Source organism: Taudactylus pleione, unplaced genomic scaffold (assembly GCF_031769625.1).
Source record: "Taudactylus pleione unplaced genomic scaffold, aTauple2 ptg000494l, whole genome shotgun sequence".
Taxonomy (NCBI): Eukaryota; Metazoa; Chordata; class Amphibia; order Anura; family Myobatrachidae; genus Taudactylus; species Taudactylus pleione.
The window spans coordinates 386440-399716 of NW_028284896.1; the positions used below are offsets into that span (position 1 = coordinate 386440).

At 43.9% G+C, this 13277-nt stretch overlaps 1 protein-coding gene across 2 annotated transcripts in view; it reads right to left on the minus strand.

The window, feature by feature from the left end:
- The window catches only part of FLT3LG (fms related receptor tyrosine kinase 3 ligand), a 176480-nt gene that overhangs the window by 67554 nt on the left and 95649 nt on the right, over positions 1-13277 (minus strand). The window contains exon 1 of one of the 2 annotated variants that reach the window (XM_088449721.1): positions 4765-4834. The exons of the other annotated variant lie outside the window; for it this stretch is intronic. Coding sequence (XP_088305847.1) covers positions 4765-4789 — 25 coding nt within the window. The 5' untranslated portion in view covers positions 4790-4834. Of the gene's footprint in view, positions 1-4764; positions 4835-13277 lie in introns of those variants that run through there. 2 annotated transcript variants of the gene reach the window in all.

The following is a 13277-nucleotide window of genomic DNA, read 5'->3' on the forward strand; positions in this document are numbered from 1 at the left end:
TCCTTATTCTGTTCCGGCAACGTTTGTTCCTGTTGTTACACTTTGGAAGCCCAAATAAAACAAAAATGATTCCAAAATAATACTTGTGAGTAGACATTCTGCGTGCGCAGAAGCGACTTTACACATCTCTGCGTACGCCTGTCTGATTCTGAGCCATGAGCCCGCCAGGGAGGGGAAGCCTGTTTCTGGCGGATTTCCTGCACCTAGCACGGGGCTGGTGCACTTGCAGACAGTAATGATGACGTGTGTGCCGGCCGTGTTGATTCAGTGGGTGCCACGGGTTTCCGCTTGCACGCGCACAAACCCCCACATTAGTTGAACAAATACGCGCAATAGCATGAGGCAGTAAATTAGGCTTACGCTGCTGCCCGCAACTACACCCACTGTGCGCAACTCAGCATCAGCCTGTTCTGATGATCTGTATCAGGGTCCTCTGATACAAAGTTTCTGTAGTCCGAGTTTTGTCCACTTGTAACTTGTTAAATCGTTTGCCCTTTTGCAGAACTTGGCATAATATTTGTTGAGTCTTATGAAGGGTTTCATGTAGCTCACAGAGTCCTGGCATTTAGCTCTACATGCATTTACCAACTGCCTGGAGCCAGGAACTAGCACCGTGCCTGTCCATACCGACTAGCCACTGCCAGGATCTGTCCATGCTGTGCCTGCGACCACCAATGGCTGTAGCCAGGAACTGACCACCAACTGGCTGTAGCCAGGAACTAGCATAGCATCTGTGACCACCAACTGGCTGTAGCCAGGAGCTAGCACAGCATCTGTGACCACCAACTGGCTCTAGCCATAAACTAGTACAGTGCCTGTGACCACCAATTGGCTGTAGGCACGAACTGACCACCAACTGGCTGTAGCCAGGAGCTAGCACAGCATCTGTGACCACCAACTGACTCTAGCCATGAACTAGTACAGTGCCTGCGACCACCAATGGCTGTAGCCAGGAACTGACCACCAACTGGCTGTAGCCAGGAACTAGCATAGCATCTGTGACCACCAACTGGCTGTAGCCAGGAGCTAGCACAGCATCTGTGACCACCAACTGGCTCTAGCCATAAACTAGTACAGTGCCTGTGACCACCAATTGGCTGTTGGCACGAACTGACCACCAACTGGCTGTAGCCAGGAGCTAGCACAGCATCTGTGACCACCAACTGACTCTAGCCATGAACTAGTACAGTGCCTGTGACCACCAACTGGCTGTAGCCAGGAACTGACCACCAACTGGCTGTAGTCATGAACTAGTACAGTGCCTGTGACCACCAACTGGCTGTAGCCAGGATCTAGCACAGCATCTGTGACCACCATCTGGCTGTAGCCAAGAACTAGTACAGTGCCTGTGACCACCAACTGGCTGTAGCCAGGAGCTAGCACAGCATCTATGACCACCAACTGGCTGTAGCCAAGAACTAGTACAGTGCCTGTGACCACCAACTGGCTGTAGCCAGGAACTGACCACCAACTGGCTGTAGCCATGAACTGGTACAGTGCCTGTGACCACCAACTGGCTGTCCTTTTGCAGAACTTGGCATAACATTTGTTGAGTCTTATGAAGGGTTTCATGTAGCTCACGGAGTCCTGGCAGGTAGCTCTATATGCATTTACCAACTGCCTGGAGCCAGGAACTAGCACCGTGCCTGTCCATACCGACTAGCCACTGCCAGGAACTGTCCATGCTGTGCCTGCGACCACCATTGGCTGTAGCCAGGAACTAGCACAGCATCTGTGACCACCAACAGACTGAAGCCAGGAACTAGCACAGCATCTGTGACCACCAACTGGCTCTAGCCATAAACTAGTACAGTGCCTGTGACCACCAACTGGCTGTAGCTAGGAACTAGCACAGCATCTGTGACCACCAACTGGCTGTAGCCATGAACTAGTACAGTACCTGTGACCACCAACTTTCTGTAGCCAGGAACTAGTACAGGGCTGTTTCAGTAACATGTATCACCAACAGCTACAATTGTTATTTCTCTACTTAATGTATCAAGTGTTTTAAGCTTGTTTGGGTAGGAACATCTTTATATTCAATTTCATGTATATTATTTGTTTGCATCACAATGTTCTCAATGTACAATGCTGAGTATTATTTTTTGACATTTTATAAATAATAATAACATATGTTTTTCCCTAACATTTTTCTAACATCAGGCCTGATTCTGAGTGTTACGCTAGAAATAATGGTGTGTTTATTGTTAAGCTCCTAAGAAATGTCTCAATAAGGTTACACCTCTAACCAGTTCACATCATAGGAGCCTTGGAAAACGTTACATTTAACAGTTTCTGACACATTGTGGTTACATTATGATGATGCAGTAACTAATCATTGAAACAACTGAATAAGCTAGAATAATAGACTGAAGAGAAGGGAACCTAACTGTTACAATGCCGACTGTCAGAGTACCGACTGCGGCTTCCCGACGGTTAAAATCCAGGCGGATTGAGATAAGTATTCTAACCGTCCCTCACGTATCATTACGCTTAATTTACAACTTTAAACCAATTCCTTTGCAACAAAAATGCTATTCCTAAGTACCTAGGACTCTATAAAGTACCAACCAATCAGCTCCTGTTATTTTTCAAACACAGCCTGTAACATGGCAGTTAGGAGCTGATTGGTTGGTACTTTATCCATACTTACCTACTTCTCGAGAAGCCCGGGGAGGAGAAGCAGGTGGGTGATGATGGGGGTCTGGGCCAGACTTTTTGCATCATTAAGGCTTGCCCCCTCGTGTAAATTGCAGTAAATACTGCATATTTAAATAAGGGGCGGGCCAGATGACCCAATTCTAATAGAATCATGTCATTAAGCTCCACCCCTTACCCACGGACCGCCAATCCCCGGGAATATTCTCCCCATTCTGTCCACTTTACTAGAAAGTGGGCGGAATGCGGGAGAAGTGCCTACTCTTCCAGGGGTGTGGGGGGTTACCCAAAAAATCAAGAGCCCTCCGCAGGTTTCTGGAGAGTAGGCAAGAATGACTTTATCTCTTACCACTTTATCACTCTTCAAAGCTTAGTACATAGACCCTTATAGCTGCCATTTGAATTAAGATACCAAGTTGTCTTATCTGAGGTTAACCCAAGCAGAGATACATACTTGTCCCAATAATAACAAGTCAGGATTATTATTGAAGAAATGACTTACTGATCTGAATTTCGGGTGACAATGCTTTTAAAGGCCCAATACAGTTAGTAGGGCCAGTCCTTAAAAATCTTCTAATGCATTTGGTTGCTTTATAAATGCAACGTCATCAGAGTATTTCCCCAAGTGTAGTATATATGACGACCAACAGATGTTATCCCTACTCTGCACCCTGAGTACTGCCTTGGGTAGTCACTACGCCTTGAGCTGGGTATGGTGGCATTGTATTGGACTTAGTAGACAGGAGCTGAGCAGCCAACATCCACATCTGAACAATAGTGTTATATAAATATTATTACAGTATGACCTTCTGTCAAAGGAAGAAATGCTACATAGATAAAAATAACACACATTTCTATAATATAAGACAAAGCAAAACATCTCCTGACTCCATATCCAGCATTGCCAAACATACTGTAACTCATATGTTGGATGTCCCAGCTTCCTGCACAGTCCTCTGATGTTTCACATACTTGCCTAATGGGTCCTGAGGGAAAAGTGCAACTGGCTCAACTTTGTACACAAGGGACTTCCCTGACGCTGCATTTATGATGGGAAATTACCGACTACAGTGTATACAGATTCTCTAGCAATTCTGTTTGCAATCATATATATATATATATATATATATATATATATATATTTTAATGCTCTACAAATTTGGCCCCAAAATCAATATATTTCTTAAATGTTCATGTAACATGAAGAAGAATGTGTCATCCCCCCCCCCCCCACACACTTCTCTGGTGTAGGGGGTCGTAAGCTTACCCATCTGGACGTTGCTCTGCCCTGACCTCTCGGAGCTCTGCCACAAAAAGTTGGTAGCTCACGCTTATTCCGTCCTCTGTATAATTGGGGTCCTGTGCAGTGGCAAACGCAGGATTTCTAGAGGGGGGTTTCCAAATGCTTGATTTTAGAGTGAGTGTGGCCAGTCCATGAAGAGGGCATAATTAGCACTTATCCAGCTTTAATATGTTACATACAAAGCATATTGTGTTGCATAATTCCAGCATATACAGGACCAGTGATCACAGTATGCCATTAGATGTGGCAGTAGGTCCATGTGGGCTCCATTCCTGAGCATTGGAGCAAGTCCGGGAGTCTGAGGGAGCAGCAGAAGAACTTAGAACTGCCCTGGACATATATGTACATATCGGTCTCCTTATGTACTGGACAGTGTATTATACAGTACTAATTATTAACCCTATTGATGGTCTATAGCAGTGCACCCCTAACAGTGCATGTTTTCCACATCTCCTAGTTGGTGCACAGGCATATTTATTACTGGCTGACACATTTTAAAAGATCCACAGTTAGTGCTAATCATTTCATTTGTGATACTGAGAAGAACATCCAGCACTAGTAACATTCTATTATATTACTATTTCTATTGTGGTCATGGTGTGTGCTGGGCAGGGGGGTTTCCAGGCAGACGGAACCCCCCCCCCCCCCCCTGCGTTTGCCTATGCTGTGCATGCTCATAACACAAGACAGAGCAGAGCTTCTCAGAGGACAATTAGAAATTAGGAATAGCATAGCATTTGCAACGGCAATATATATTGTACAGCACCCCATACCATGTGACTATACCACCAGCAATTGCTTACCTTGTGAAGTGCTAGATTGCCCCATGCATGTAGAGGAGTGGGGCACAACTGTTATGCTCTAATACTCAGTTGGCCTTTGCTGAATTCCCCTGGCTGGGGTCAGTGACACTATCTGGATGGATGGATCACCTGTCAGACAAGATATAAGGAGTAGGTTTGAAACCATCTGAGCTGTGCACCAATTGGGCAGGATGCTGCCCCAGGTCTGTCACCATAGAGGCCACTGCAAATGTATGTACAGTAGTCTGATGCTGGTCTGTCTGCCACCTCCTTCCTGCCACCAATAAAGCTTGGAGAGAGATACAATTGTGAGAGATATAGCAGCAATCAATCAGCTCCTCTCTCCAAGCTTTATTAAATCTCCGCCCAAATAATTTAATTATCGAAATTTTAATGCTGATGACTCGTGCCTTGTGTTTATTTCAGGGTTAAAAGTGGGGGTGGATTTTATCGGAGTTAACAGGACGAGTTTACTAGGTTTTCTCTACTCTGCAGAAAACTACACCGGAGGGTCTGCTTGCGATGAGTACTGCTTCATGATGCTTTACTGCTACTATTTGATGCACAAGCCCCTCTCTTATCTTGACATTGCTTGAATATGCACCTTTTTTCTATGAACAATACAATTATGTTTTCTATTGAATATTATGGATGTGCGGACTCGTTCTTCTCCTGTCAGCAACATATTATGTGCTTGCACTCCTTGACGCTGCTCTTTCAGTGAGTGCTGCTGGTCTCATGTGTATTGCTATATATATATATATATATATATATATATATATATATAAAGTCAGAAATCCACTGCACTCGCCACTCCTAGATCTGGGGTGCAGACCTGCACTCGCCATTCCCAGGACTGGGGTGCAAGTGGCCTGTGACCACATTGCTTAAATAAATAAAAACAGAAAACCCAGCACTCACCATGTTTAAACACTCACAATGATGTATAAATAAGTAAATAAATAATGGGGATTTAGTTCATGGATTGATCAATGCATTTAAGCCCGCAGCCCACATCACGGGACCCCACTTTCTGCAGGTCCTACACTATCCGTCACACTGATGGAAACCTGTTAGCTGCTATCACATAGTTTAGACTGAGTGTGAGTGTTTAAACATGGTGAGTGCTGGGTTTTCTGTTTTTATTTATTTAAGCAATGTGGTCACAGGCCACTTGCACCCCAGTCCTGGGAATGGCGAGTGCAGGTCTGCACCCCAGATCTAGGAGTGGCGAGTGCAGTGGATTTCTGACTTTGTTTATGCGGTTAATTTTTATTAACCTTTTGTGATCATAGCTTTCTCATGCACCCCATGTGCATACTCGTTTATATTAACCTGTGTCAGCTGTCTTTTTGGTAGTGTGATAGAAGCTATGTCAGGTGACTGCCTTACCTTTAAAAGCCATTAGCTGGCAGGTGAGCTTTAAACCAGGTAACATTTTTTCAGTCTAAACTATGTGATAGCAGCTAACAGGTTTCCATCAGTGTGACGGATAGTGTAGGACCTGCAGAAAGTGGGGTCCCGTGATGTGGGCTGCGGGCTTAAATGCATTGATCAATCCATGAACTAAATCCCCATTATTTATTTACTTATTTATACATCATTGTGAGTGTTTAAACATGGTGAGTGCTGGGTTTTCTGTTTTTATATATATATATATATATATATATATATATATATATATATTATATATACACACAGTGGTGGCCAAAATTGCGGACACTTTTTTAAATTTTAATGTTTTTCAACTTTGAAAGCTTATAAAAACTGTTTCACTTCACGCAGTGCAATGATTCATATATCAAATGAAAGGAAATTTAATGCTGAATTCAACACAATTAACAGAGGTCAAATATTTGCATTACAAGGGAAGTTATGCAGTGAAATCAACACTTAGGGTGAAAATCCCTGTGTACTTATGATGTTACTGTCCTATCAGTATTTCGTTGGGTATCCTTTATTTTTCAAGACAGCAGCACAGCGATGTGTCATTGAGCCAACCAATGTTTGGAGCTCTTCCTTCTTTTTTATGTGGTGCCATGAGATAATTATAGCCTCAATTAATTGTCTTTTATTAGATGGACGCCTCAGATGTATCAGTTTTTTTAAACAGAACCACAAATGTTCTATGGGGTTCAGGTCCGGGCTGTTTCCTGGCCATCCCAGCACCTGTATGTCATTCTCCGTGAACCCCTTTTTGCATGTCCGTGCAGTGTGGCAGGGAGCTGAATCCTGCTGGGAAAAAAATGGGGCATTATCTGGAAAAAGATCCCTGATAGAAGGTAGAAGTGTTGGTTGTAGGATGGTGTCAATGTACTTTCTGCTGTCCAGTGTGCCATCTATGACATAAAGGCGGCCTACAGCATCTGCTGTCATACATGCCCAGATCATAACACTTATAGGATTCTTTGTTGTTGCTTGAATAAAATCTGGATGTACCTCTTCCCCGATGCGACGTCTCACACATTTTCTCCCATCACTACCACATATCGATATCTTAGTTTCGTCACTCCATATCACTTGTTTCCACTGACCTTCTGTCCATGCAATGTGTTCTTTTGCCCACTGTATTCGTTTCTGCCGCTGCTTTTTATTCAGCAATGGCTTTTTTCGGGGAATCCTACCTTTTAGGCCAACCTCCGTTAGTCTTCTCCGTTCCGTTCTTGCACTGACTAAAACACTAGTTGCACTCAGGTCACTGTTAATGGCCGCACATGACATCCATTTGTCCCTGACCCAAATTTGTTTTATTCTCCTATCATCAACAGCTGTTGTGCACTTTTTCCGGCCTTTTCCTTCCTTGTTTTGTATAGACTGTGTTTCCTGATAGCGTAAACAAAACTTTCGTACTCTTGATGTTGTCACATTCCCACCAATTTCTCTCGCAATTGCAGCATACGAAAGACCATTTTCACTTAAAACCACAATCCTGGATCACGTCGCTGTGCTGCGGTCTTGAAAAAGAAAGGATACCCAACGAAATACTGATAGGACAGTAACATCATAAGTACACCGGGATTTTCACCCTAAGTGTTGTTTTCACTGCATAACTTCCCTTGTAATGCAAATATTTGACCTCTGTTTAGTGTGTTGAATTCAGCATTAAATTTCCTTTCATTTGATATATGAATCATTGCTCTGCGTGAAGTGAAACAGTTTTTATAAGCATTCGAAGTTGATAAACATTCAAATTTCAGAATGCGTCTGCAATTTTGGCCACCAGTGTATATATATATTACATACATACTAACACACATATACAGTGTACACACATAAACACATACATACACCGTATACACACACACACTAACACATATATACAAATGAACACATATATATACTAACACATTCACAGTATGCACACAATAACACATTCAGTATATACATACAAACACATGCATACACATATATACACAATAAACCAGTACAAATACTTACATTTTTATGCTGCAGCTGCAGGTTGAGAATGGGGGCGGAAACCGCACATTAGGCCTCACCCCCTCACGTCATATTGCTGCGATTCGCGGGTAATATGGGGGGAGGCTTGCCGTTTTGGCTCCGCCCCCACTTTGCCGAGAATTGTCCATCAGGGGGGGTTTCTAAGTACTCACAACCCGCCTGCCTGCGCTAGTTGTGGGGGCCCCTCTTTGTGTGGTGGGGCCCCAGGGCGACTGCCCCTGTCGCCTCCCCCCCCTTAACCCGGCCCTGCAACTGATAATTTGTCATTTATGTATTTTGAAACAACTAAATCATCTACTGACTTAAAGTGAATATTTTGGGCTAAAGGCTAATTACAGGTGAAAGGAATGCTAGTTACTGGGAATAAGTGGGCACAACTGGATTGTCAGATTCTAGCTATTATCTTCTAGAAGGTGCTCGTTAAATGTAAAGTAGAATCTGATTGGTTGCTATGAGCAACATCTCCACTTCTAAAAACTCTCACTTTAGTAAATTTACCCCATAATGTCTTCCATCTGGGGCTATATTCATCCTCTAACAGCCAGTCATATTGTCTCTCAGTCTTTCTGCCATATAAGCCATCAGAGGTTAATGCAACGATACTGTAGTCTACCATACAGGAGAAAGATTCTACTTTATAGACAGATAAGAGAATCATTTGTATCCAATGTTGATCAACATCTTTTTCAGTGGAAATAGACTTTAAGTAACTAATGGCAGCTGGAGCCAGACACTAGCTGACTGTGAATCAATAGCTGGCTGCTACGGTCTCCTATATCCACAGGATAAAGTGCATAAACATGTATACTGTATATAGTGTTTGTGTAAAAAAAAAGAAAACATTATACACTTACAGACTGAGCTATTTATATGTATAACAAGTAATATAGGCTCTTAAGAAATATATGTAATGCTTTGCGGCTTACATGTGTAGTTAGGGTAATTTTAATTTAGAGCTACATTATAAAGAGCCATTTAATATCTTGAATAGTTAGAACCTGGGTATCAAAACTTGGGGAGTAGTCTGTTATACTTCATTAATGCATCACTGTCTCCGATACCTGCTGTGATCCCTTCATTACCGCTGGCAGCCGCCTCCTCTATGGGGGATGCAATGCTGCCAAATTTACCAATATCCGGAATGCGATGCATTCCAGATATTGGCTCCTGTTGAAGACGACGTTAGCTGCTGTATCATATGGGCTACACCGCGCACTATTAGCCGGCGGAGGGATCTGCCGAAACTCTCCCTGGCTATGGCGGATGTGCATGTGCAGTCCATGGTACTGCACATGAGCACCACCCCCTGCACTGGCTGGCAGCTCTCTTGAGACATGCAGAGCCCATGTCCCTGCATGCAGGCCCCGCCCGGGTAAAAGGGGCGTGGCCTATTCACCGGAGGCGTGGTCATGTCCCCTTACGCTAAAAAAAAAATGATTTGCAGCACCGCTAAACAGCACTGCATGCTGGCGAGGGGGGCATAGTTAGCCCCCTCAGCCCAGCGCATAACCAGTGGGGGGCGCGATCAGCTTGATCGCTCCCCCCACAGGCATAGGAGACTCCTGTGGCTGCTTCTTAGCAGCCGCGAGCAGTCTCCCAGTGTAGCCCAGCACACAGCAGCGTGGGGGGGAGGTGCCGGACCCGGGCCCACCCCCTCGGTGCCCCTTCCTGCATGTCTCGGATGATACATCTGGCCAATAGGATTGCTTTTTGCAATGTGATCAGGGGCTTTACTGACATGCCGTGATCGCATTGCAAAGGTCCCCTTAATGTCTACAAAGTAGAATCCTTCTCCTGTGTGGCAGACTTTCTTTGCATTCACAGTTACATTAACCTCTGATGGCTTATATGGCAGAGAGAGAGAGTAATGTGATTGGCTGTTAGAGGATGAATATAGCCCCAGATGGTATAAACTAGGACTATAATTCAGTGGTGCCCACTTAGTCCCAGTCAGTAGATGATTTAGTTGTTGCAAAATACCTACAGTAAATGATAAATTATCAGCTGTATATCTTAATTGCTTCTATAGAGCAATTCACATTTAAACTAAGGGGGCCCATTTATGAACAAGTGTTATCATACGCAACGAGTGGGGGAGCAGCAGCCTGACCGCTGCTGTCACAGCAGTATGTATACCCTCACTGACCTCTCCGCACGACCTCCTGACTTCCCGCCTAAACCTCTCCTCACTGCCTCATGTGCCCCTTTCAGAAACATCCTACAGGGCCCATAAAGTGTATGGGTGCAATTGATCACCCTGTAACAGATAATACAATATATGTACATATAATTACATGTTTTCTTACTTTAATTTATCTACCAAATATTCATTAAATACACATATATTAACCCTTTACATATATTCAATACCCCATTAACCCCATTCTAACAGGGACCCTCAACATATCCCAAACAAGTAATTGGTTATATATACATACTATATTACTTCAAGTTACTATAAAAAATATGTATAAGACAGCAAATCTCTCCCATAGTGGTATACATTTATGAAGTGTCCTATATATGTATTTATATTTATTTTTTGCAACACAAATGATATAACAATGATGAAGTACTTATTCCTCCATATCCCTATAGCCATTAGGGGTGTTACAAAAAGTGTAAACACATTTTTGATAACTAAAAATATAAAAAAAATACAAATTTACCGTTCACTTACTAAAGACCATTAAACAGAAGGGCTATGCTGATAATGAAAGTCAGCACCCACAGTAACCTTTTACAGAGCACCACATCATTTTATATATAGCTCAACATACTGCGGACTGATAGTGGCACCTCCGTAACAAATTTACCGGCACACTAGAGACAACCGCCAGCGTTTCATTGCAGTGAGAGGCAGCAGCGAATGTAGGAAGTGTGCAGCTGTTGGTCACATGCTCACACTTGTGTACTCTCCTGGATGCCTGTGAGGCTTCCAATTTTCATGGCGTTCTCACAGACTTCAGGGAGAGAAGACCATCTTCATGTTCTAGAGCAGGGGTGGGGAACCCTTTTACGGCCGATGGACATTTTGATATATATAACATTATTTGCGGGCCCAGTGCAAGCCATGCCCCCTCCATGTGATGTCACATGGGCGGGGGTCACAATTGACGGTGATTACAGCAATGCCCGAAGCATCCTGAGGATGCTCCGGGGAGCTGTAAGGGCAGCGGTGTCACTGTCTGAAGCATCCTAAAGACACTCCAGGTGGCACTGCTGCATAGATTCTGGCCGCAGGGTGCCATTCTAGGCACCCCAATAGCCAGATGAGGCTAGCAGAAAAAAGCTCTGAGGGTCAGACCTAATGATTCCGGGGGCCTTATACGGCTGAGGTTCCCCATCCTTGTTCTAGAGAGACCACTTGTACTGCCACATTACCACTCTGCTGGACGCATCAAAGCTAAAAATGTGGCCCCGTCCAAAATCCTTATCTATGGCACATACTAGTGTTTTGTTGTTGTTTTTTTGATAGAGAGGGGGTTTCTTTTCTCTCTAACTATGAAAGAGTCACTGCTGGCAATACCTCTGCATAGCACTGGGAAGAATGTACTGTTGCAGTCCCCATTTTGTTTTCTATATTTGTTTTAAATGTGCTTCCACTGTGCATGTATGAACTGGCATCAATGAATCCCTTAGCAAGGCCAGCCCGTATCCCTGAGCAGCCGAGCTGTGCTTAACTGCTCCATATAGCTTCTTATCCATACCATTCAGCATACTTACTGACCTTGTAATAACTCTTTCTGGGAGCAGCCCTTTTCTGGAAAAGTCTGCGATTCCCAGGTCCGCGGGGCTAAATTACGCAAATCGCGCCCTTTAGCCCCGCCCCCTCCTTGCGGACCTGCAATTTCTCCATTTAATCTCCTATCCTGCACACTTCACTAGGAAATAGGCAGGATGCGGGAGATCTACCAACACTTCCGGGCGTGCGGAGGGGCTACCCGAAAAATCGTGGGCCTCCCGCAACTTTCTGGGAGTGTAGGCAAGTATGGCCTACAGTTATAACTGGGGGCCCAGTTCAGCCGTGGAGGCAGTGTCGATGATTGTGCAGTTGAACGATTATCTACTGCGCAGGCTCAAAAAGTTTGGTAAATCCCCATGGTACCTACGTACCACTAAGTGTATGCAAGGATCACTGTGGCGTCCACGTTCGCTCCCTTTTGAGCTGGCGGGTGGAAGCCATGTGCGTTCCTGGGAAGTGACTGTGAGGCTGCTCGAAGTGATCCTAAAATATGGCCGTCTGTTGGGCGTGTTATGGCGTGTCAGTGACCGCAGCTGCATTCTCAAACACACAGACGCAGCCACAGAAGCCATGTTTAGAGAAAGTTCAGAAGGAGACACTGCGTCTGCCATAGGGTGTCACAAGTGCAGATGGTGATGGCAATGGCATGCCGATGGTGGAGTGTTTGATGAAAGTGGGCGTCTCAAGGCGTGCAATATCCGGTGCTCGCAGGTACACAAGGGGAAGGCTGTAACTAGTATCTAGCATATTATCGCAGAGGAAACAGAAAAGTAACCGCGCATAAACCTGTATCCAATATAATTGTGTTTATGTTCTACGTACCATATAAAATAAGTACAATCAACCTAAGTATGCAATATAAAATTATGATAATTTAATGTTCAGTAGCTAGTCATAAATAGCTCAAAGCTTACCGCAATGGATATAAGCATGAAATAACACACGTTGAATCAAACATATAAAGCAGTGATTCCCAACCTTGGTCCTCAAGGCACACCAACAGTCCTGGTTTTAGTGATATCCATGCTTAAGCACAGATGGTTACATCAAAATAACTGAGGTACTAATTAAGTCACCTGTGCTCAAGTATGGCTACCCTTAAAACCTGGACTGTTAGTGTGTAACAATCCTGAAAAAAAATCAGTTAATACTAAATAATATCTAAAAGTCCCGTAGTTGTATGCTCTAACAGAGCCAGGTGCTTCTTATTGGAAGATAGATACAATATATATATATATATATATATATATATATATATATATATAAAAGCAGGGCTTAAAGTGGTCCTGGAGAGGTGGTGGAACTCATC